At 41.3% G+C, this 26,851-nt stretch overlaps 1 protein-coding gene across 1 annotated transcript in view; it reads right to left on the minus strand.

The window, feature by feature from the left end:
- LOC133969177 (actin-binding LIM protein 3-like) overlaps positions 1 to 16,317 on the minus strand; it is a 39,765-nt gene extending 23,448 nt beyond the window's left edge. Inside the window, exons 1-4 of the mRNA XM_062405470.1 lie at positions 16,217 to 16,317; positions 13,142 to 13,306; positions 2,256 to 2,439; positions 663 to 775 (exon numbers count right to left, since the gene is read on the minus strand). Coding sequence (XP_062261454.1) covers positions 663 to 775; positions 2,256 to 2,439; positions 13,142 to 13,306; positions 16,217 to 16,235 — 481 coding nt within the window. The 5' untranslated portion in view covers positions 16,236 to 16,317. The remainder of the gene's footprint in view (positions 1 to 662; positions 776 to 2,255; positions 2,440 to 13,141; positions 13,307 to 16,216) is intronic.
- Positions 16,318 to 26,851: the final 10,534 nt, after the last annotated feature.

Raw genomic sequence — 26,851 nt, forward strand, 5'->3', positions numbered from 1 at the left:
GGTCCCTCTGTCTTCACCAGATGGAGCTAACAGAACCAGGCCACACAAATACCTGGAGCAACAGGCCACCTCCTGGGTGTGTGTTTACGTGTGTGTTTGTGTGTGTGTGTGTTTTTGCAAAGTTCGGCAGGTGGATGGCACAAGTCTTTTGTTGTGTTTTGCATGTGTTGGGTAACAGCACAGATCAATATGTGCCAGAGGAGTCATAAAGAAGTGTAATTTCAATATCTGCATCTAAACCAATTGGCCAGATTATGAATTATTGGGTAAGTCAGATGAAGAAGAACCAAGGAATGTTTTTTTTTGTTTCATCTTGGGCTAAGTGTAGATATCAGAGGACATTTTGGGCTTGTGGACCCTTGGATGACACCAAAGGAGACGTATGGAGACATTTTAGTTTTTTTTCCATTGTTTTTTTTACGTTTGAAGAATCAATCACCATTTACTTCAATTGTATAGGATTTGGCTGCAACACTGTTTACCCCTGAAACTCCAGAAGTGTTTTGTGGACTCAAACACGTCCCTCCCCTCCCTCCATCACCACAGTGGTGAGTAAATAATGAGTGAATATTCATTTCTGGGTGGGCTGTCCCTTTAAGTATAATCCGGTTAGTATTTTTGCATATGTTTGTGAGGCATGCAGTGATGGAGTGTTTTCTTACAGCTGGGCCCATGGACCTTGATGGGCTTGTCGCTGCCCAGAGAGTGCGAGCACTGCTGACACACACACTTCTTCCCGCAGAAGGTCACCCTGTCGCCGATTGGGAACGGGCTCCTGAGAACAAAGAGCACATTTTAAGCGTGGTCATGCAGATACGGCCCTGCAGGAATTCAAGTTAAAGGGTCACTTGACCAAAATCTCTATCTCGCAGCCGATAAGTCATTTGTGGGACATATTTTTATTGCACCGTGCTGACTCAGCAGTTTTTTCGAGATGCATGAGCCTAATTTGCAGTCTCAGTGGAGTGTGTTGATATCATAGGAGTGGGTACACAGGGGATCTCTGTTCAAAAACTCAGCAAATGAAAACCTAATGATCTTTACATCTAAAACCCTGAGCGATCGTTAGCCGTTCACATATTCACTTCACAGACTTCCACCAGTCACGTTTATCAAGGCAGCTGCAGTCAACTGAACTGGAGCCAATATAGATTTATGTGATCTATGATGATTAAAGAGGGAGCTGCCAACAGTAGAGACGTATATCTTCCAAATTAAGTGTGTCAATAAAGAATATTGTTAAATCTATTCTTCCTGATCCAGAGACATTTACCAGTATGAGTAACCCAATTGATAACAACAACTTTATTTTAATTAGTGGGAATACAGACACAGCAGCAACAATATAGTATACCTGTTTCTTTATTATCTTTCATCTTCCATATGTTTTTGGGGGTTGCGGTCCCGGCTCAGCTTTTTCTGTAATGTTTGGATTTTATATGTTGTTTTCTAGAGTAGCGATGTCATGCAAGGATCTGGTGACATGTGGAGGATGTGGAGTTTGAAAGAGGCAAGTTGCATTATGGGTAGAATCCAGGGCAACAAGACTCAGGAAGGCTGCTTCATTTTTGATTACTCCTCTTTTTGAATCGGTCTCCTACCAGACCCCGAGATGTTTAAGTGGTATATTGATTAAGTTAAAACTGAATTAAGTTTCCAATATAAAGCACTGTATTTTCCTGTGTAATTAAAGTAGCTGTCTGCGCCTGAACAAATGTGACACTCGCCTGACTTGACTTGCTGCCTGTTTCTCCCCATCCTTCAGTTTTTAATATCAGTAAAACACTGTGATAAAATCGCTAAAATCACAGATTCAATAAACTCACATTGACTGACAGAGGAATTTTGTGGCCGACAGCACTCGTGCATCATTTAGTTTCAATTGTAAAGAGCCACCTGTGCTGCGTGTGAACAGACTTCCAAAATGTGTGTTATTCTACAAGAGTCTCAAATGCTGCTGTTGTTTTTATGATCACAAGTTAGAGATGGAAAACTGTTTGGCTCCCTGAGGACAATACATTGACCTAAATGGTGGTAAAATGTTGATGAAAGAAGTATCATAATTTCCCTTACCATATTATCTTCAAATTTTTTTTATTTAAAACATGACATTATGGGTTCCGGTTGGACAACTGTTTTACTTATATTTGTATAAGTTTGTGATGAACTTCCAAATTGACTCTTCCACCCTTCTTTTTCAGGACTTTTTAAGTCTGACATTGTTGCAGCTACACACTCAGACACTTATCCCTCACCTGCAGATGCTGCAGACGAAGCAGTGCGGGTGGTACGTCCTCCCCAGAGCAGACACCACCTCTCCAGTGATGTACGTGTCACAGCTGTCACACTGGGTCCCATGGAGCCGCTGGTAGTCCTCGGTGCAGATGTATTCTCCTGAGTGGTGGAAGAAACCTGAGTGCACCAAGTCACAGCTGCACACTAGAGGCAAGGAGGGAAAGACATATGAGTTGGTTCATGTCATTGTTAGGAAGAGAGTTAGTCACTATGTGGCAAGCACAAAAGAGACATGTGATTACCACAAACCTTGACAGAGGGAAAGAGATGAGGAAGGAACTGACTGGGGCCCCAGCTGATCCAGAGCCCCAACAGTTTCGTGAGAATCCCCTTATAGTTTATGATCAACTACTTTTGACAATAACAACACAATGGTCACACAACACAACCCCCTTTCCAGACCATGTGCAAATATAACTTTCTGCAAAAAGCTTTTTAATCTCAGAGGTTTGGTTGAAGACTATCATGTATCAAGTGTTTCTTTGGTGGGCCAGTCAACTTGAGGGGCCCTTTTGTCTGGGGCCCCAAAAGTCCTCTGAAACAATCCTTACTATTTTATATGATTACATATATACTATACGTAATCATAGTATAAGTTTCACAATACTATATATTGTGAAACTTGAGTTGTCAGTCTGCTGTCCTGTCACGAACACCAGTATTAATCCACTTAACACAAGGTTTCACCTTCTGGATTGAGGGTAGGTAGAAAACATGGTTGGTGTGTGTGTGTGTGTGTGTGTGTTTGTGTGTGTTTGTGTGTGTTTGTGTGTGTGTGTGTGTGTGTGTGTGCATGTGTGTGTGTGTGTGTGTGCGTGTGTGTGTGTGGAAGGGGTGGGGTTGTGGAGAGCGCAATCTGTTGTCCCGTCTGACCTCTAAAGGGTTAATACTATAATCTTTGGGGATTAGACCAGTAACCATCTAATCTGTTAATTTATACATTATGTTATGGTTCCCATGCATACACACATATATATATATATACATACACAGTATTATATGGATTAAAGATTACAGCTGTTTTTTCTGAGCATGTTTACACACTATGCAATTTAATGTGTGTGTATGGAGGCTGTTGTTTGATACATGTCCAGGTGAAGAGACTCCTGAGTCCTGAGTGCACACGGATGCGCACACTGTGTTAACTACACTGTATATACTGAGCGCATGATGGATGGCTTTTATTCAGCAGATTCAAAGTCTCTCAGGCAAATGATTGCTTCTGCCCCTGCTGAGCTGAGGGTGAGGAGGCCTCTGCTGAGCTCGGTGGTTATAGGCACTTTAAAAGGAGATGAGCGATGATTTGCTTCAGCTGTCGGGGGGGCAGGAGGTTCCTCTTCCCTCCCATCAGTTGCGTTTTTCCAAAATGTGGCACAGTGTGCGACATGTGGTGATGACCACAACTAAGGGATAAATCCTCTTATGATGCCACCACTGCAATGATTTCTATCACGTTAAGTCCCAGACATGAATCAAATCACTGATGCCATGTTTACCCACTCAGCTCCAAACCAGTCAAAACATGACTGGCACTGGGATGTGATCTGCGGTGTACAGGACCAGTCAGTGGCAGGTATAAACTGCAGAATGGTACCATGATATAACCTGTGTGTATGTGTGTGTGTGTGTGTGTGTGTGTGTGTGTGTGTGTGTGTGTGTGTGTGTGTGTGTGTGTGTGTGTGTGTGTGTGTGTGGGTTAGATGTCTGAAAGGCAGACAATGGATCAAGATATCTGACAATGAACTGAATGTCTGGCCCCTAATTAAGCTAATGGCTCTAAACCCAGTGGAGTGAATGGATCTGATCCGGGTTTGTGTGTTAAGTGTCTCAGACACACACACACACACATACACACAAAGAGAGAGAGAGAGACTGTAGAGGAAGACAAGCAGTGGAAATGCCTACCTTATTTATCTATAGGAGCCATAAAGATACATTTAAGTGAATTGAATTTCTTTTCAAAGCTCCTGTGGTATAGGCACAGTGGCACACATGATTAATCCAAATCATGGAATCATGTTGTGTTTACTTTTAGTTTCCTTCTTGTAATTTTACATGGATTTTAAGAAAACCTGCTCCTGATGGTGCTTTTGGAAGTAAAAAATAGACATACACACACACAGCTCCTACACGACAACTGAAACAAATACACACATGCTATTTAGCAATAGAAAATACAATAAATAACATAACATATATATATTACACTTAGATACATGCTAGAGGGGCAAAGGTGTTGACACTTCACCAAAGTGAAGTCGGTTATTGCACTTAGACTGGAATACTGTGCAAAGCTAAAATAGCAGCACAGATAAATGTAGCTTCATAGCAGAGATATAGTAAGAAACACACCAATAAGGCACCACGATAGAGAGCCGCTGACCCAGGCAAGCCGACATTCCCATATTAGCATGCTGCCTCTGCTCACTGCATCATTTTATCACTGTAATTAGCAAAGTAAGTAACAAATGCCCCCATAGCCAAAAGCCCCCTTGATAAACAGTACGTGATAAACAGAGCAGGCAGAGAACCAAGGCCAGGTGACTTAATCTGTACAGCTCCTTTCAACAGAGTGGCAAATCAAAATGTTTTACATGAGGCATAAAAGGGAAAGACCAAATAAAAAGAAACACAAATATGATTCGAAAGAATAAAATTTAGCTATAATTTGTTATTAAAGAACTCTTAAAAAAACTACAGACCAGCTACAGTGATGTGCAATATATTAACATAAATACAAGGTTGTGACAAACAGAAAGCTTTTAGTTCAGCTGGAGAACATCTCTGCCCAGGGAGCCTGTGTAAAGGTAAGGAGAACTGGTGGGATTGGATTCACGTGCTCGGTCTTTGTGAGGACTCGTGCAGCTTCTCTGAATTAGCAGTAACTGTCTGATTGACTCTTGGAGAGACCTGTGAAGGCAGCGCTGCAGCTGTCGAGCCTGCTTGAGTTGAACCCATGAGAAGGGTTCCCTGTATCATGCTTAGACATAAGCCCGAGTGGCTGGTTTTCTCTTAACCATCATTTTACTCTGTTTTCAAACCAGAAAACTAAACAAACAGGTCCTGCAGAATCCTGACTTATTTGAACTGGTAGTTTTTCACCTATGACAGAGATCAGACGTAGTTTTGATGGGATTTTCCAACACAGACATAATGCTTATGTCAATCCTTATATTTTATAGTTTAATTATCTTCTCATAATTTAGTTGGCTTAAAGAAGATAAATCCTTTTTCATACAATAAAATCTGAAACTTGAGAAATACTGACAGTATTTTGTTTTTCTTTGTCTCCTGTCTCTGATCTTCAAAGTGCATCTTTGAATCATTGTCAGTCTGCCTGAGACTAAAGCTGTTCACAGAGTGGTATAATAAATATTTGACATGTATCCTATGTTCTTTTGGGTATAAAAGCCTGAGTGCTGTTTGTCAGCAGGATTACACAACATCTACAGAACAGACATCCACAAAACTTGGTCAACGGACATTTTTCAATTTATTTAACGTTGCCCGAAAATATATATATTTTGACATTATTACTAATTTCCTATGGAGTCATTTCTGGATCTTGTTGAAAAAAACTGGCATATTTAGGGGACTGAATCTGTAATTGTTTGGAGTTTGATCCGAATAGAAATCTGGATTTAGTGGATCTGAACGTAGTTTGATTGGGGCCTTAACTAAGGTATACGCTCTACTGAGTACAGTGTCATTCAGATAACAGCGTCTGTGTTGTGATTCTTTTAACCAGCTATGACAACACCATATATGCGAACCCACAAACAGTACACAATCTCGCTTTTAAGTGTCTCTGTCTCTAACTTACATGCTCACACTTGAGGATGGTGTAGCCGGGTCCTTTCACACCCTGCTGATAGCGTTCACACGTTCATCTCTGAGTGGGAAACTATTAAGATGTGGAGGAGAGCAGGAAAGAGAGGGAGCTGTCCAGACCTGGCCTCTCTACAGGGACCTCTGGGATGTTCAGACTTAAATTCACAGGCCAAATTTAAAATAACTGTCCCTTAGAGACCTTACGATCCTTGTATGGGAATTTACATGCTTTAATTTTCGTCTGAGTCATTTTCAATATTTGGATTTTAATAACACAGACCATAAAGTAGGCTAATCTTTAATATAGTTTTGCTATACTTTGCTTCTCCCTGGTGAGCTTCTGTACTTAAAACTGGTGTTCTTTTGTTGGTCTAGTCTTATTAGCCATGTTCACTGCTTGGCTCTAGGGATGTCAATGTCAGCTGTTCTTTTAATCCATCACTTTCATCCAGATTAAAATATCTCAGTTTGATTGCCATGAAATTCACAGTCCACAGAGGATGAAGCCTTAATTTTTGGGCGCCACCATGAAGTTCACATTTGTGGTTTGAAGTGAAATGTCTCAATGGACGGCCATTAAATTTGATAGAGACAAACAGGAACCGCAGGATAAATGGGTGATCTTTGAGGGTATGATGGATGTATGGACATCAACAGTCCAATGCTTTGTGCTAAAGATCTGCACAGGTAAGGACGTTCTAATTATTTAATTTAGCATAAGCATTGTCGCATCTAAATTAATTAGACAGGGTACTAACATGCTGGAGTGCAGCTTCAAACAGCATGGTTTATGAGTCTGATGAGTGTGGCTCAGGGGGTACAGCAGGTCATCCACTCACCAGATGGTTGGTGGTACGATTCCCACTTGGGATGTTGAAGTGTCCTTGAGCAAGACACTGAGCCCCGAAATTGCCTGCGACCACCGTGCTGACAATGTGTGAATAAAGAAACACCATAATGGCGTTGTTAGAAGGTGTGTGTGTGTGAGCGGGTGAATGTGACTTAAACTGTAAAGCATTTTGAGTGGACCAGTAAAGCTCTAGATAAATGTAGTCCATTAACAAGTGCTTTAATATGATATTGATAATAACTTTAAACTTATAAAATTCTCATCAAGAACTGTACAGAGGCTTTTTCTTTAGGACAAGAAGTACATGGAGAGTGATTTACCCCAAAATGTCGGGGGTTATTCCCACAATCCACTTCCACAAATGATAGACCGGCCCGTAATATATGTAAGAACATGAAGTCATACGATCCGATCAAAGCTGCTCTTAAAACCATTTGACCTGTCAAGAACTTCACTAAATGCAAAGTCAACAAGATTTGTCTCCAACCCCTAAATGTATTTCATTAAACTTAAGATTTCATGTCACGGATTTACAGTGTAATTACAATAGAAGGAGCAGAAAATGTCAGCGCAGAGAATCTCAGAATATAAATGAGGAGTTGTCTTCCTGCCAACATCCATTACTCCTCCCGGTCCCATGACAGCTCAGTCCCTCATGGGACAAATCTTCCCGCAGCCACTTGAACTCACCGTCTTGAGCTTAATGTTAAAATAGCAAAGAAATGTCACTTTCTGTGACCTTAAGTGTGACCTTCTCACCCTCAAGTGACCTCCCCCTGACCTTCCCTGGCCCCATCTGTTGTCCCGAGCTCTGAGGAATTTCTACATTTGGTGTCTGCTCTATTCTGCTGATACGCCAGAAACCCAGACGGCTCCTGTGCAGACACAGCAGATAAAGTCTAACCAGCCACAACAAGATCACCAGTGATTAACTATTATCAAGATGTGTTTAATATTCTTGTATTAAAGTGAATTCAGCCTCTTGTGTGTAAATCACAGGTGTTTTCCTCTTGTCGACAGTAGATCTGGTGGTAGACTTGTTTATATGAGCATGTGCAATCTTTCAGAGAGTCAGGCTCCACGCTGTCTTTCTGTGCAGTTCAGCCAGACACCAGCGAGACGGCCTCAGTGACCACACAGGGCTCCTCAGGGCGACTGAGGGGACCTCCGACTTCTACGACTTATTATTCTCACCAGACAGAATAAGAAACATCAAAGGAAATTTCCCGGGAATGAGTTCAAGCCACTTCAGATTCACATGTGAAGTTTAAGGATGGAGAAACTGCTCAGTCGTAAACTGGAGTCTGCAGCAGCCACTGATAATGTTATTAGTCCCATCTGTGCTGCTCCCGCCCTCAAAATGTCTGTAATAAAGTCTATAAATCTGATAAACGGTAACGAATCAGAGAGCTGTGGTCCTTTTAAAGAGGAGAAAAGAAAGAGACATCAGGCAAATCCTTGATAAGACCGAGCTTTTCTTGTTCTTTATATTTAAGGCCTTCGCACATTAGATGTTGATTTACTAATAATTTACACGCCATCCATATTTTTCTAACCTTTTCAGTCAATGCAAGCTTTCATAGCAAAAAAGGAATTTCCCAGAGCGATATTTTTTTTATTTTTTCAGCCCAAGCTTGATGTACAAATCTTACCCCTTCATTCCAGTCTTTTCTCCCTTCTTCACTTTTTGCTCCACCAGTTTAATTCTCCACCAGACTCTCTACTTTCCCTTCCTGCTGCACGTCAGGGTGCAGGTTCAGCCGCGGCTAACCGGAGGAAGTGAAGTATTTAAATACTTTTCAACTGTGAACATTGATTTGTAGCCTACTTGATGGAAGTGCTTGATGCCTGGACACAAATGCATAAACACACACACAGTTGGCAGAAAGACAGCAGCTAATGATTCTTTTGTTCACTGCCAGCGGCTGAAGCAAAGGGTCAGGGGGGTTGAAGAAAGACATACGCGCAGGAAGAACAGATTTAAGAAAGAGTGATATAAATGAAGATAGATGGTTGAAAACTCCTGGAGGCCTGACACACAAACACACACACACACACACACACACACACACACAACCAGAAACACACACACACACACACACAACCAGAAACACAAACACACACACACACACACACACACAACCAGAAACACACACACACGGTGGCTGTCTCCGTCTCATCCTCCTGATTTAGCTCCCAGAGACACAGTAAAAACAAACATGCACATAGAAGAACACCAGCTCACTTGTGAAAATGCTTAAGAAAAGACACACACAAAAGGAAAGTGCTCCACAGCCGAGCTGATGCAGAAGCTGCTGCTGCACAGTTTGTCCTTGAAGTCTCTTCAGAAGAAAATGCCAGTTCATCCGTGACTGCCTGTATGGCTAATGCTGATAAAACACACACACAGACACACACTGCTCAACCGATTTCCATGAAGATTAGTGGATGGGTGGAGCAAGGTCCAGGCAAGAACCCATCGAACATAAGGAGACTGAAAGTTATGTGTGTGTGCGAATTTGGTGCAGATTCAAATTAAAATCTGGATCTAGTGAATTTAAATGTGGTTCCACAAGGGGAGTGTTGGTCTTTGGTGGAGGAATGTTCCTCGATTAAGGCCCTTATGGGTCAGGCCTCCAAGTCAACCTATGTTAGGTGAAGGTGAAGCATCAGTTGTACAATCCATCCAAATGTATTGGTGTGAATACTTTACTTTAATGAACAAAATGAGCTCAAAAAAGTCTTTAAAATTAGGGCTTGAATTTGGATAGAATAATAGACTCATTTTATTGCAAAATGGCTCATGAAACGTTTTGATGCACCGTGCGAATCAGACGAATTGAAGCGTTTGTCCTATTTTTCCAGCCGTGACCGAAGTTGTTCTTTTGCAGAAGAGACACTGTAAGGTCTTGGATGATGTACATGGCTCAATTTCCAGGGTGGAAAAAAAAGAGACGGGAGAGGAGAGAAGAGGGGAAGGATTATGTTAGACATGAGGCTGAGTAGAGGCAGGGAGAAAAGAGAAGAAAAGCAAGACGGGAGTCAGGGGACAGATTAGAGGAAGCTGAAGAGCGAGAGAGCATCATGTGTGAGGAGAGAGGGAAGCAGACAGCAAAGTGAGGGGATGAGGATGTGGAGGAAGAGGAGGAGAGACAGGGGGACCCGGGGGACGTATCAATGAGGCTATCGATCTGTCCGTCCAGCACACGTCTGCCGTCCTGTCACTGTCTTCCCCTCATTTATTCGCATCATCAACATGGGATGGATTTCCTTGCTGTGGCTTCTCAGCATTTGCATGAGTGTGAACAGGATGGGCGCAGGCAGCAAGGGGCCGGGGGAGGGGGGGGGGGGGGTTAATGATAGAATGGGAAGTGTAACCAGCCAATATTCTAACGGAGGGATTACACTGGTTCATTTCTGTGACACGTTATGGATTTTGGCCACAATGTTAGAACAGATAGAAAATTGGGTTTTTAATTGTGAGGCATAAGAGTCCGTCCATCAAACTGATGAGAAACGACTACGTACAAGCAGATACATGAAGCTGAAAATCCTAAAACCGACATTATTCACTTTGGAATGAGGTCGAATAAATAAAGATCCTCCATATTTTATGAGATTTTTATGAGAGCAGAAAGATATTATTTACAGAGCTGCTTTTCTCTTTGTCTTCTGAGTGATCAGCCTTGTTGAAAATGGAATTGCCACGCCTTTCTGCATTTTTTCTTATTGCTCTGACAGGAAACAAAGTTGTTGAAACGTTCCGTGAAAAACTACAACAGTCATCAGTTTGAAAAGTCAGTGTGGTTCATCCTATGGGGACTGAAGCTGATATCTTTGGATTAAAATTCGTTAAAAATCCTCAAAGCTCATGTATCAATTATAATCATATCGAGGATGTTCATTATATGTTTTAGGACACAAGTAAATCTAAGTCCAGTACGTTTCAAACTGCAGTTTTCAATTTGAAGCTTCGGCCCACGAGAGAAAATTTACCAATGGTTGACATGAAACCGACAGGCGTTTTGTTTTTGTGTCCGAACCCAAAAACAAACCCCATGTTTTCCCCAATTACAGTCATGTGCAGTGTAAAAGTAAACAGCCAGGCCAACGTGATCAAGCCTGATCCAAACCCGACCTGATGGGCTCGGGGCGAGCTGCCATCTTATCTATCAACCTCACAGACTGGGCTCAAAGATGGACGACCTGACAGTCACACAAAAGTGAAGCCAAATTATCTACATCGCCCCCTGTTGGCTGGCTGCAGTGGAGGTCCCAAACTGTGCCTCCTCCAGGTGAGTGGATGGGACATCAACGTAAACATCAAAGATGGTTTCTGTCATTTCAGGTCGTTCTTATAGCACAAATTTACTTTGAAGTGTGAATCTTTCCAGTAAATTTAGTTTTAATTAGTTATTTAACACCAACAATAGGGTGTCACATCATTATTGACCGTTGAGTGACTCGTGATTGGCTTGTATCGGAGGGACCGTGATACTGCAGCTCCACAACATAATTTATCTCGCTTCTCTCTTCTCTCCTTATCCCCCCCAAAACATTTTTACTTCCAAATGGCCACATTTTCGCAGGAGATTACACTGTTTAACAAACAACGATGCACTGTAACTCTCTGACATTCCGGACAAAAACAAAGAAGAAGAATGTGAGAGAAGAAAACAACAAAGAGGGAGAGGAACGGGAGAGGAAAAGATAATGAGCAGATGAGAAAACACAGACACACACACACACACACACACACACACACACACACACACACACACACTGTGTACTAAAAGCTGACGATTTGATTCTTGTCCACTTCATCAGCTGACGTCTGCTCAGCCCAGCAGTCCATTAGCTAAAAGTCATTAAGCTTACTTTGCAAGATCAATTGTCCATAATAATAAATACTTTAATATCAAAGAGAGAACTCTTCCGTCAATAAATCGGGCTTGTGTCCCGTCTGAGGGGAAGGAGGGACTCCATTCAGCGAACGGTTAAAGTCACTCATTCAAACTGTGTTTTCCTGCAGCTCTTTGGGACTGTAGGGGTCTCGGCCTGTGAAAGGAGGTTAGCTGGTTGGAGTCTGACTACGAGCTGAGGAAAAAACCTGCTGACTGCACTGCTACGCTAGCTGCTGACTCCAGACCTCGACTGGTGCGTGCTGTCCCACCTGCTCACTGGTGGACACAAATACTCACTGTGGGTGTGTGTGTGTTTGCACATGAAACCAGATGGACATGCATGAAAATAAAGAAATCTTCAAATTCCATGTTTTAGCTATTATTTCTTCTCCAATACATTTGACATCTTCAGTAAAGTTACTTTTACGACTAATTTGACACACTGGATGATGTGATTAGCTTTTTAAACACAAATCATTGCTAAAAGTCAAACTATTGGTTTTCAATCTCGAAGGCTTATGACATCTTACAAAAAGCAGTGAGTAGCTGAGGCCACATTTCAGACGTCACTGAATCAAAGATTAGAGAAAAAGTCCAGAAACTGAAAACTTAAATCTTTCCTCTAATCACCTCAGGACCCTTCAGATTTATCTTGTGTCCCTGAGATATTAAACTGTTCATCAAACTAAGTTCGCCTGCCACAGCTTGGACACTGAAGACCTTTCTGAACATGTGACTTTACCCAAACAAGATGATGGATGATAGCCGCAATAAGCCTGTCGATCAGATGCCCCCGAAATCACTGCACCACAGCAGCAGACACTTGACCACGCTGCTTATGTTGGAATTTTTAAACAAAACTATAATTCCTCTAATGTTGGAAGGATCAAAGATCTTCACTGAGGAGTGTCCCATGTCCCCTCTTGCTACCGATGACAGCAATTGCTGATACTTCTGTGCCATCTGAAAGTCTTTTCTTCTTGTACTTTGTGATGGGCTTTGAACCTGGTAAAGTCATCACTCAGTTTCTATTTCAGAGAACACAGAAATCATCACTGATTCCGTTGTGCTGGCTCTTTCTTGATTGACAACTGATTATTATTTTATAGTCAATCAAGTACATTTGAGTGGGTGGAAGCAACACATGAAAACCTGCGTATTAGACCAAGACTGACTGAAGCTGTGTGTGAGGATGGAGATATGTGTGATCAAGGAAGCATGTTTGTGTGTGTGTAGGTGTGTGGAGAGTTTTTCTTTTTACCTTGGCACGTGAAGCACTGAACGTGGAAGTGTGTGTTCTTGACGCGCACGACCTCGCCGCGACACACCTCCCCGCAGCGCTCGCACACGATGGGCGAGTTTCCCCGGCTGGAGAGCGGCGAGCTGCTGTTGTTGTTTCCTCCATAAAGACCAGACTGGTACTGAACTGTTGGGAGCGGAGGATGAAAAACATGTCAGGTGCTGTCTTTTTATTCAGGCCTTAACCCAACAACTGATCAAAGCCTGATGAAAAAGAAAACATGGAGCGACTGCTTCAGAAAGATAAGAGAGATCAGACGCATCTTTTCCCTCATGTGTTACACAAATGTGACAGCCACGCAAAAGCTTTAATGTATAATGAATGTGGGAAAACAAGCTGCTGGTTTGTCTTAGATATTAGGTAGAAACAAATCCCATCCACAAGTTAACAAAATATTATTTTACTTGAATGAGTTTTTCCTCATCCTCAAGAAACAACGGAAAAGAAGCACAAAGTAACATGAAGGTGAACACACACAAACACAATAATCAGATTCGCTGTCTGCTGAAGGTTTAGAGGAGATGAACACGGCTCAGTAATTGACTTTGTGAACAGTGGAGGCTCGTGGACAGTCTGTCACCGTGCCGGGCGAGGAGAGAGCAGGTCTTACACCAGAGTGTTTCCAGAGCGACGCGTAGAAACACAAAGACAAACAAGCGACAGATCGAACTGCTCACGGCCGTCAGTGTGCGAAATACAGACGTGTACTTTACTACACATCTAAATGTATTCAATCATTGTAACACAGTTTTTCAGTTATAACTACTTCACTTAACATATTTATACGTGTGTGTGTCTGTATGTGTGTGCTTGTGTGTGTGCGTGTGTGTCTGTGTTTGTGAGGTCTTTGAGAATCTTGTGTTTCATCATAGTGGTGGATGGTGCTCTGTTATTATTAAGTTTGCTTATCTTACGCTGCCACATTTGTTTTTTAACTGGGCATATGTCAATAAAGCTTTGCATCCTGAAACACACGACACGTACATGACAGACAAAGTCACACCAGCCGGGCAGAGAAGGGCACAGCGAGGCCGTCCAGGGATTACACCTCGTCCATCCTCACTTGTGAAACTGGTCAAATCCCTCTTAGTGAAACAAGGACTTCTTTACGCCGCCTGTCTGAGTGATGGATTTGATTCACGGCAACAGTTGGCTGTACCCATCACGCACCAAAATCTGAGCAATAATTCTGCCGCGTTCTGCTCGGCTCAGAGATGTTTACACTTAATGCTGCAGCTTCCCAGAGTATTATTCAATCATATAGTAAACTTAACATGTCAGGAGGTTAAGCTGCGGGAGAGCAGCACGAGAGACACAGAGAGTTGTGGATCTATAAATGTCAGGAGAAATAAAAAGGTAAAACTAGGACTTAGATGTTTCCTAACAAATCGTATCATCTGTGTGTGGGTGTGTGTGTGTGTGTGTGTGTGTGTGTCTGTCTGTGTGTGTCTGTGTGTGTGCGCGTGTGTCTAGGTCTAAGTACACACGTGCCACAGAAGCTGGCATTGGTCCTGTAGCCAGATGGCTGCACAAAGACTGGAACCACAGACAGAGAAAAATCTGAGCCACCTGTGTGTGTGTGTGTGTGTGTGTGTGTGTGTGTGTGTGTGTTCGCATGTGCGTGGGTGTTATTAATAGTCATCCTAAATGTTTTATGTTTGTGTTCATGGAATTGATTAAAAACATGCAGTTTTAGCATGAAGTGTGTTTTTGTGTGGGTATTGTCCTTTTTTCACATATTTGTATTACTTTTCTTCCGAGATTGTTTCTTTCTCTGTTGCTCTCTTCCGACTTTTGAAATGTACCTTTCATCATCATCATCACCACGTCAACATCATCATCATCACCACGTCAACATCATCATCTTTGTGTTGTCAAGTTCAGAAGAGCCAACATCGCAGACCCAGCTGATTAGATTTTTCAAAGACTGGAAAATTAAATCGTTATAATTTAATCCCGCCTCTTGTTTCCTTACCATTCTCTCTCAAATGGCCCCAAAGTCAAATGAGCCATTTATTCTGCAGCGTTGGCAGAGTCGCATATTCATTCTGACCTTTGACCTCGTGGATAAACAGCCTGGATAAAAACCAATAAGCTCTCTCCCCTGGTGTCACCCAAGCCAGTCGGCCTGAACGATAATCCCCTTCTCTTCCATTGCAGATTCTCGGGGGTTACAGTGGCTCAGCTGGGGGACTCCTCCGCTGCGCTTTACATGCTTGTGATTGAACAGCGACACTGACACATGAATATTAATGTCCTACATATCTTGCTTTGTTGGGATGTATGAAGCTAAACGGCTGCTTGGAAGAGAAGCTGGATCGAAGCATGGTTCTGCTCAGCCACTTGGTTCCTGATTTGGGGGAAATGCATTTTGGGATTTAGTGGTTCCGCATCGATTAAAAAACCGTCTAAGATTGGATGTTGAAGTATTTTAAAATCTCCCCTGCACAGCGTCAACCAAAGGATGAGCTCCTTTGTCATCCGGCTATCAAAGAGCAGCAGGCTTCTTCCCTTTCATCACACATACCTGAGCAGCTCTCTCACTTTTCTGACTTTTATTGATCACAAATAACTGATTCATCTGAATGTTGCATATTTGGTTACTTTAACAGAATGAGATTGACTGGTTTGTGTAAGGGAGGGGGGGGGGGGGATTTCCTCATTAAAGAAATATTCATGGATCCATGCTTAGTAACACACACATCAGATCCTGCACGACAGAACTGACACACGTTGACATCTAGGGATACACAAAACCGACCTGTGTCTCTAACCTTCATTGACAGGGAGCTCGCTAATGACATGATGAAATACAGTGTCAATAAGCGAGCCAGTGATCAATAACCTCAGTGAAGGGCTGTTTATGTCTACTTCAGTTTAAACCCTCCCAGGACACTGTGGTATTGATTAGGCAGAAGTGCACACACACACACACATACATATGAACACCTACACATTACCCACCATCATCTACACACACGTATGACACATGTATAGACACAGACACACACATGCACACACACACCCATTTCTTACCATTAGTCGGTCCACTCATGGTGGGAAGTGGAGCAGCAGTCACTGAGTCCTCCAGTCAACTCTCTCCACTTTAACTCTCTCTCTCTCTCTCTCTCTCCTTCTTTCTCTTTCTCTCTCTCTCTCTCTCTCGGAGTCTGGGCAGGGCTTTCCCTGCTCCTCCCGACAAGCGGATTAAATGCTGCTGCCAGGCGGTGGACCACCTCTCCACCCTGCGTAAAGGCAGGAATCAAACCGCTACCTTCAGCATCCTCCTCTTCATCACCATGCCCTCAGCTCCTGCTTCCGTCCTCCCATCAAACCCCAGATCTGCGGTCCTCTGGTCCGGGTGCAGAGGAGTCCATTCCCCCCGCTGTTCCTCTGGCTGTGCGCTCCGGTGGATCCGTGCGTGCCAGTGCGCGCCGATGAGGAGACTGAGTCGCTGGATGGAGAGTTTCAGAGTCAAAGCTGCCGGAGCGTCTTTCACCGGCCAGGGCGGAAGTTTGTCAAGGTGCGAAAGCGCCGCCTAGCGACTCAACTCTGAAGTGTCCAATTAAAAAATATCTAAAACGGGACAAGCCTCTGCCTGTGGAAGCCGATTAGCGCCACTTTGTTTAATCGTGTCAGTCATTGTAACTTTCTTAAAATAATCACTTAAAATGTAGAAACAACGATTAATAATCTGCAAATAATTCCTTAGAATCTGAATATGAGGACCTACTAACTCAAAGTAATCACAATCATACAATGCTTACTTATTGACTCAAAATAATGACTTAAAATTTAACAATTATAATTAACAATCTTAAAACAATGACTTACAATCTCGTAAATAAAAATCTTAAAATCTAAAAATGACTTACAATCTGAAAATAATGAGTGAGTTTATCAAAGTAACGACCTACTATCTCAAATTAATGACTTATTATCATGATTTCAATTCATTATCTTATATTTCGATATACTATCCCATTATTTCGAATTACTATATCAGTGAATAACTCATATAATCTCATAATTTCGATGACTTTGACTTTTGGCGGAATGAGCCTCCATAAACCTTGATTTAAAGCTGGATTGTAATTGCTGTGGTTCTTCGTGGGCCTTTGTCACAGCAGACATGTCTCAGTGGGAAAAGCACAAATCAGATCAAATGAATAACGGCTGAATTCCATTTAGCTGCTTCAGATGTAGGGTCTTGATATTGCTGGCTCACTATCACACGGTCATGTTTTACTGGGACACATGAGCTGAACAGAGTTGTTGCTATATTTTTACCAGAAACATTGTTTTTTTCCTGCTAAGATTTCAGCTGTGAAAAGACTTGTCTGTTTGTAATTTGGGATTTCTTTCAGTCCTTTGTGGTTTGATTAAAATAAAAGTGTGTCAATTGCTCTCTATGGACACTTTAATCCTATCTTTTTTTTTAATCTCACAGCATTTCAATTTAATAATCGTATTGTAATCCCGCAGAGAGGTTAACAGAGGCAAGCTCTGTCCTTACAACTATATTTATACTGTGCTATTTCCATTGTTTGGGTTGTTTCAAATAAAACACAAACACCAGTCCCATCTGATATGGAATGTAGCACATCCAACCGAAAAGACATCACATTTAAATCCCCATACACAGGTTTATTAAAGTGTCATTTTTCAGTTCTTTCATTACTCAAATTCAATTCCAGATTTAAACTGGTGAGGGGTCAAATATTATCATGAGTAAACCAATTATATGGTTTGGAGAAAATATATACTCAAAGCTATTTGCACTATGAGTCAAAATCATTTTCAAACAGTAATTCATTGATAGATTTTTTTACTTTTCAGATGGTCCACATTTAGAGTTCACTACCTTGCCCAATGGCACTTGGACCCTCTGACTGGAAGAGCTGGACATCGAACCCAAACCTTCTGATAAGTGGACGACTCGCTTCACTCCCTGATCCACAGCCACCCCTGCATTTTATTTCTTTTAATAGACACAATGCTGTTTTAAAAGTTGTCCGTTTTAATCTCCTTTGTTTCATTATCACACTTTATTGTGATGACATTCTGAGAAAAACACATGTTATTAGATATTTTCATCTGATTGATGCTGGAGTTGTAGATGTGATGGATAAATAGATGTAAATGATTGAACAGAGACAGAAAGCAACAATGGCTACTTCAGCTGTGGTTACAAATGAGCAGCAATAGATGGCAGTGTTTGTTCAGACTATTCCTGGAAGCAGTGTATGCCGTGCCGGCTGTGAAAGTTGTATACTGTGTCACTTAAATTAAACGTCAAAATGGTAACTAGATAAGAAAAGTTACACACATTTAACATGTCACAATACATATTATCAAAAATATGATGTATGAGGTTTTTGTCCTAGCTTCACATTATTTTCAGTGTTAAGACGTTGAGCAGCTTTAGAGGGGACACATCCCTTGCAGCACAGACATATGTTTATACAGTTAGCATTCGGTCTGTCCTGTCTCACTTCCCTGTAATTTAAAAAACAATGTGCAGGACACTTCCTGGAAAGGCCGGCACACCAACGGCTAACACTTCCTGCAGCCTCCTGCTGATGTTTCTGCACAAGAAAGGAAACGTTTAATGAAAAACACTTCATACTTTCTTCCAGTCAGAGGCTCTATTTCTATTGCCCACACTCTTTTGCCCGCCTTTCTGTTTATGTTGAATTACACCATCGAGGGTGTAGGTGTTGGCTGTCGCCTTCGATCAGAAGTTGACGGGTCAGAAAAACAAAACGTCATGTGGTCACCTGCAGTAACAAATCCACTCGGTGTGTCTGTGGGAACATCAGGTGTGATTAATGACCCATTGTCAAAGTAAGACTCTATTTAAAGTTTGGCAGCTGCTCTGTTGGTTTAACTGCATTGTGACCGTTGCAGTTCCATGAACATTTAGAGCTCTATTTTATTATGAAGGGAGAATTTAAATTAGGAATTTGAAGTTTGCAGAGCAGAGGACGGAAACAAGTCTTTGTGTTTAAGTATCATGGAAAAGAGGAAGAGGGTGTTGTTCGTCTGTGAAAGCTGAAGTGATATCGGTGCTTTGTCAGAACAGATAAACTCAATGGGGAAGTTGACATAGATATTACTAAAGATAGTATGAACCTCAAACACCTCCTGAACACAAAGGGTTTCTGTGCAGGGGTTGGTGTTTCTGAGGAATGAGGAAAATAAGAGGCCGGAAAAGACGATCCGCAGACATCGAGCATGTGGGCCCGATTACACAATTACAGACCTGCAATTCTGACCTAGATTGTTTGTAAGTCTCTTTATACAGTTGCTCTGTGTTGACCCTCCTCCCATCTGAAGACAAAGATTCTGTCCAGGTGGCAAAGGTCCTGGTGCAAGTTGCATGTCAGGAAATGAGACAGTTGAAGGTAAGGTCACCTGTGTGTGTGTGTGTGTGTGTGTGTGTACTTGGATCTATTTATACAGCAACATTATGGGGACTTTTCTTCAATATGAGGGAGAAGATCAAATCCCTATATAACAGAGTCACTATATTTTAATGTAAAGATGTGTTTTAAGGTTGGGCATTAGTTTAAGGTTAAGGGTTATATAAGGTTAAGTTAAAGGTTAGCATTGAGCAAGTAGTAGTTAGGGTTATATTTAGCATGAGGTTTAGGTATGTAATAGCTGAGGTTGGGTTGAGTTTCAGGTTTATGTTTAAGTAAGGTTAGGTTAAAAACTTTACTGAAATCTAATGAACTATTACTAAATAAAGCAATATATGCATGAGATAATTGTCATTTTTATTATATGTTTACTTCGTATGCGATATAATGTATATATATATTTATATATACATTATATCACATATTAACATTATACGAAAATTTAAATTCCTCCTCTGAGACATAATGTCATGCAGGAGGAGCACATGTCTCAGGCTGCCATGTGTTTTCAACCCCATGAAATACTAGATACTGTACAGTATAGTAACAATGTTTCAAGTTTGTTAGTTAGTTTGTTCGTTTGATTTGTGTGTGTGTGTGTGTGTGTGTGTGTGTTTGTGTGTGTGTGTGTGTGTGTGTGAGAGTGTGTGTGTGAGTGTGTTTGTGCCTTCATGTCTGTGTGTAAAATTACTGTCCCACTCCCACTGTGATAAAAAGGTCAGGGTCCTGTTCTTGACAGTCCCTGGCTAATTCAGAATTAGAGTTCAAAGGTCACACAACACACCCTAAACCTTCAGATTTATATGGGCAGGAGACGACAGCGCGACAGATAAATCAAAACACATTCTTACCCTTTCTTGAAGTAAAAATAAACCACACACCACGTCTGCAGACTTTCAGATAGACAATGACAAGATGTGTCTACAGTATAGATTGTACTTTCATCTTACCCACAATGCATCACAGCTAAATCTCCTCGCAACCATCTCTCAGCCACATGATTTGGTCATTTTTCACATGGAAGAAAACCAAAGGTAATCACAAACAGCTTTTTATTAACTGTGATAACATTGTGAAGAGGATTTAAGGCACCGTAGACACATTGTTCAATGTACAATATCTGAGAGCCTCATTGCTTACAACTTAAAATCCCTCTTTTGGAGCATATCAGCTCCATGTCATTGAAGTTCATTGTTGCAGTAGATTAGACAGAAAAAAATCCTTCACATCCCTTTTGGATATGTGTCACTTCCCGCTCTGTGGAGGCAGCTTCTCTCAGCTTTGGTGCTTATCCAATGTGGCTGGAGCAGCTGTGTTTGGACAAGGAATTCTCTGGCTGCAGTGAACAGCAGAACAGTTCTGAAAATGACGTCTCTCTTTTTCTCTGTCTCTGTGTGTTGTTGTCTCTCTTCACCGCAGGAGAGACAAACCCCGTTACTGAGTTTGGTAAAAAAATGAAAATGTGTTTCTAAAGTCAAATTTGAGAATGTCTGACTCTTGACTATATGCCTTAGAACATTTAATGTAAATCTTAAATGAGTTTTTCAGTATACACTTTGATTAGGTAATTGATGAATTGTTGTAATTAAGTAATTTAAAAAGCAAACCTCTGAGTTCCACCTTCTCCATTGTCATTACAAAGGGCGATCGAGCCTTAGCTATCAGAGCGACTTCATAATGGAATTCCCTTTGCGATGAGCTCAGACTGACTCCCGGGGCAAATGTCCTTTAATCCGAATCATCTTCAGAATCAGGATAAAATAACTATACCAAAGCGGAAAGGTGTTATTTAAGAAAACCTTATGTATTTTCTATTCCAGCAAAGGCAAATTTTTTAAGAAGATTGAAAAATGAGATGAGTGGGGTAAAGGGCAGGGTTCAAAGTGCAGAGAGAGAGAGAGAGAGAGGAAAATGAGGATAGATGAAAGATGAGTGCACGGGTACAAGAGTCACGTACGGGGTGAAAGAAAGGAAAAAGAGAAAGTGATGAAGGAGGAGGCAGTAATGAGAAGGGAGAGGAGAGAGTGAAGAGGGAAAGAAGACAGTGTCAGAAATAATTTGAGGGAGTGAGTGATGGAAAGAGAGGAAGACTGACAGCAACGATGATGAGAGAGATAAAAACGGAGAAGGACAGCGAAAGAATTTACTGACAGAAAGACTGTTCATTTTTCTGCTCCTATACCTCAATCCTGATCTGTAAGAAGTAGAGTACACAGGCATATATAATGTTGCATGTAAAGGGTTAATTTAAACTAATCTGTGTCCATGACCCTGAATTTTTCTCGCCTCTTCGTTTGACCCCTCCTGTCATCACATCTGTCAAAACAGCTGTCTCAGCCACACAGAGGTGACGCTGTGGCTGAAAAACATACATATGGTCCAGGAGGAGAGAGAGATATGAAAAGAGAGGGCGGAAAACGGCATTCAGGATTGTAAAAAAAATATTCATAGAAGAGAACACATTTGAAGTAACATTTACGGTTGTCCATACTTGACAAACTACACCACAGTTTACAACAGGTTCTCCTTCATATTCAGATGCAACATGCAATTCACCACAAGATGTCACTAAATTCTACACCCTGCAGCTTTAATTGAATCAGCTCTTAAAGTTTAACACTTCTTCCTTCGCTCTACCCCAAGGTTTAGTTGTTTTTGTATTATTATAATTTAAGCATTTTAAAGCCCTCAAAAAGCCATTTCATTAGCCTGAATAATAACAATAATAATAATCCTTACAATTTCAATAGGGCATCACCCTGTCAGTGCTCAGGCCCTAAAAATAGTTATATTGGTTATATTCTTTTAATTTATTTAAAAGAATATAACCAATAAAAGATTCAAAGATAAAAAAAGACAATTTAGCATACAGTAAAGGAAAGTCTGTAAAATTTGTTTAAGAAGTCACTCAATCTACAAGCCTCAATGGCAAGACCACTCCCAAAGTATTCAAATCCATTTTACTTCAGTAAAAGTACTAATACTACTCTGTAATAATTCTCCTTTCCAAATAAAAGACCTGCTCTGGAAATGTTACTAACATATGTATACAAACAAGAAAATGTGTAAACAGTATTAAAACACTAGAGTACTTTATTATATAATTCGATTATTATTACTTGAAAAACTTAAATGTTTTTGTGTGAGGTCCATAGCCACCATCACTTTTTAGCACAGGAAGGATGAGGTGTTAAAAAGCCAGTTGAGCAGCAGGAAGCAGTACAGTGTCTCAGTGGTCCACTTGCACATTAAAGTACAGGACATACTGAACAAATATGCTCCAACAAAAAACCCAGCTAAGGGGGGAATGTGTTTTCTTTTTTTCCGTGAGGATACTCATCCTTTGCAAGAGGGATCCATTTCTGCTCTACAGACGCCTGCATGGTATGTGTGAGATGTTTTCGATTGAGGTGGTGTCAGACGCATTAAAACACACAAAGACAGTTTATATTGCTCACTGTGACGTGTGTTGATAGAAACATTTCAAATGTGAATCAGAGATGTTAAAATAGGTCTTTATTGGTGAAACTCTCGACACAGTCTCCAGCAACACAAACGCACAATAGATTGGCACCTCCACTCAATGCAGTGACGGCCATTACGTTGTTTCTGAGAACAGAGCTTTTCAGTTTTCCTGTATATTATTGGACTCAGTGTTAAGTAACACAGATGATTTGAGGAGAAAATCACCAAAAAAGACCTTGAGAATAACACAAACATGCGAGTTGAGAGTATGATACAATTTACTCTATCACGTCATTCAAACATTCTCTCTTTTTTTTCACAGTCAATTTAGAGTAATTATACCTGACTGGAAATCAAACACTTTGCTTGGAAACATGTTCTAGCTTTGGTTGCGTCATATGATCCCTTCACTATGTCGTATTTTAAGTGGTTGAAGTCATTGTGTTTAGGTCCAAGGTAGAAACGCTGTTGCCACAGTTGACTGACAACAAAAGACAACACGGACTTGACTTGACCCAAAAAGAAAAGAAAAGAAAACAGTTTTGTTAATCTCCATGGTCCCTGACACGTAAACAACTCTGTCCTCATGTATTTGGATTTACTCTTATTTGTTTTTCCAATCGTTTTGACATATTTACTGTACAGATTATGTTTATTGGAATTCAACAGAAATGTTTGATCAAACCTACAATCCTTTTCTAACATAAACCATTGATGAAATAAAACTATTATGTACCGTGATCATGTTGTGCACAACTATAAGTGATATTATACAAACAAACAATTAAGGACATCATTCGACTTTGCAAATGCATTCAATCATTTTGCAGCTTGGCATGTATGTATTTAGTGCTTATTAGTAGTACATAAATATCTGCAGTCACATGAAACAAAATGTGTTCATTAGAATTAATCCAAACACACCCACCATCCTCTTCGACCACGCCTCTGCTGCTCTGGTGAAGAACACAGAAATTGAGCTTCATTCATTCCCCCCAAAAATTTAACGTACTTCAGGCTTTATTTGGATTTCTGTAGGTGAGCGTCATCAGGTTGGCAGAGCAAACGTAATTTCTAGGGGCCCTATAAAGCAGCTCTTGAGGGAACTGTTACCAATTTTAACTGAGCATGGGTGGGATGTGGACAGGTGACAGTTGAAACTAGAACCTCTGCCAAGGCCAAAAAGTTCTTAAATTCAATCAAGTCAAACTAACTTGCACACAGTCAAAGTGGGTGCAAGTTAGGCCTGATTTCCTTTTATCAGGATCCTATTCTCGGAAATCGCTGAGGTTGTTAAAAACACCCTAGCAATGTTAAAGTAAGTGATTAAGAGAAACTCCTGGAGGTGCCCTAAGAGTTAACAAGTTATTTTTTTGCCCATGTGCCATCCCCCCACGAGGTTTCATGGAAATCCTTTGAGTAGTTTCCGCGTAATCCTGCTGGCAAACCAACAAACAAAGAAACAGACCGGGGTGAACACATAACCTCCTTGGCCGAAGTAAAAAGCAACCTGAAGGAAAGACTTGGATGGAAATGATTATGCACTCAGGCGCAGATTATAGAACCATGAGAGGAGCTGTGGTATCAAGGGATGGATACTTTAACAGTTAGAACATGGGTCTGGAGCAGTGAGTTGGGAGGGACGGAGGGAGAGAGGAAGGGATGGGAAATGGAGAGGAAGAGGTGTGGAATGTGTTGGGGCTGACAGGACGATACGTCAATGCAGCCTTCCCCCAAAGAAAAATATATAAAAGTGCAAACAAACAAACAGACAAACATTGTCAGAGGCAAAGAGATGCAGGGGATTATTTGCTTGTATTATGTCACGAGTTACTCCACCACTTGGTTTTTACTCTTCGTTGTATTTGCAGTGGTTTTCCTCTGCAGGCGGGAGATATTTCAAGCTAATGCAGGAAGTTACAACTGGAACGGGGCCCTCAGTCAGAATGCCAAGCCGGAAGATCGGAGGAACCTCATTACCCCAGACTTTGAAATCCAAAATGGCCTCTCTGTTTATCAAAAGTCATGAAAGCTGAAGGTTTGACTGATTAAATGCATTTTGAACAGTTTTTGCTACCAATGGCGAGCTGGCAAATTTAAGCGTTATTCCTGTGCAACTGGAACGCTATTAACTCGGGTTATTGGGGTGTGACATCAGTCCGAGGGCCGAGCTCAGAGCAGCGAGTTGTAACAGAACTCATCTAAAATGTTGGCAGGTTCCACTGATGACGGCAGGTTGCATCTGCACAGATTGATGCTTCCTGGACAGAATAGTGACGCTCGGAGGCTTTTCAAGATTGATCACAGTGTTTAAATGATCACGCTCACATTATCACTAATAAGTCCTTTTGGACACACGGCTGTTCCTCTGGGCTCTGAGAGAGGACATGAAAAGATGAGGGCATTGATTAAAGGAGGAGGGGATGTGAAGAATGAAATCTTCTGTGTGTGTGGGAGGCTTTTGTTGAGCACATTCAGGTTGTCAGGTGCATAGGCAGTTCAATAAAATGGTCAGGCCAGAGTTTATCGTATACTGACGACTTTGTGCTCAGAAGATTAAGAGGTTTAAGAATAACAGGGTTGTCATCATGAGGCCAAGAATTAATCCCTGTGGGACTCCCCCGGTCTGTGATTAACCATGTTGAATGCAGCAGACAGGCCCAGGAGTAAGGGTCAGAAGAAAGAGTTCATTCTAGCACTTCTGGGGTTGTTCTGCTTTCTAAAACATATAAATCATTCTAATGGCCAAACACTCTGTCATTAGAAGTTAGAAAAGCTGCCTGTGTGTTTCTTCAACCTTATTCAACACCCTCCAAGCAGTATCGTAAGCCAGGGATGTTTTAATTACCAATAAGACCACCGTGGGAAATTGGCAATTTTTAAAATGTAATCAAATTAAAACACAGGATCTCTCCACTTCACCTTCAGACAAATGGGAAACCAACAGTGAAGAGGTTGAAACAATAAAGCTAATTAATTAAAATAACATGAATGTGTAAGTTTCTGTTTAGCGGTTTTCTTCTTGACTGAAGCTTCTATGGTATTAAGTGTAAATTAATTAATGTAATGCAAAGCCATTCTTATTACACTCCATTTATTACAAAACAACTCATCTAACTCTTCTGTGCTGAATGCAAAATGCAGCTACCTAGCAAAAAGAAGAGGCTGTGGTTTTTTGTTTGGCAGCTCAGGGGTATGAGTTTGAAGTAGTGTGGTGCTAAAAAAGAGCTGTTGAGCTGCAAGTACACAGCAGACATGAGATACACACTAAAGCCAGTCCTTGTCCTCTGATAGGCTGCTGTCCTGCTGTGATGTCATCAGGGGTTTGCTTATATATAGGGTGACAGGCTCAGCTGCTTCCAAAGGGCAAGTGTGGTCGAGAGCCGAGGTGCGTGTCGATACATGAGAGAGGCAGCGACCCAGTGTGTGTGTGTGTGTGTGTGAGTGTCACACACAGAACCAGACATTCATAACACAGCAAAACAGGAAGGAGACTAAAAGCTGCTGACAATCACATTATGATGATACTTTGGGTGGATTTAAAGGCCTCAGGATTAAAAAATCACCGGACTGTGAAGAAAGGGACGGAGCCTGGAGGTAGGAAAAGTGACTGGCTTCATATGTGCTTCATGCATACAATATATATACATATTTAATATTATACCTTTGGTACACAGTAAGGAAAGTGAGTACAAATTATTTCATTCATTTAATCTGTATAATAGAGTTATTTAAATGTTACGATATGATATACATAATAAAAAGTTAAAGCTTTTAAAAA

The sequence above is a fragment of the Platichthys flesus genome, chromosome 15 (genome assembly GCF_949316205.1).
Source record: "Platichthys flesus chromosome 15, fPlaFle2.1, whole genome shotgun sequence".
Lineage (NCBI taxonomy): Eukaryota > Metazoa > Chordata > Actinopteri > Pleuronectiformes > Pleuronectidae > Platichthys > Platichthys flesus.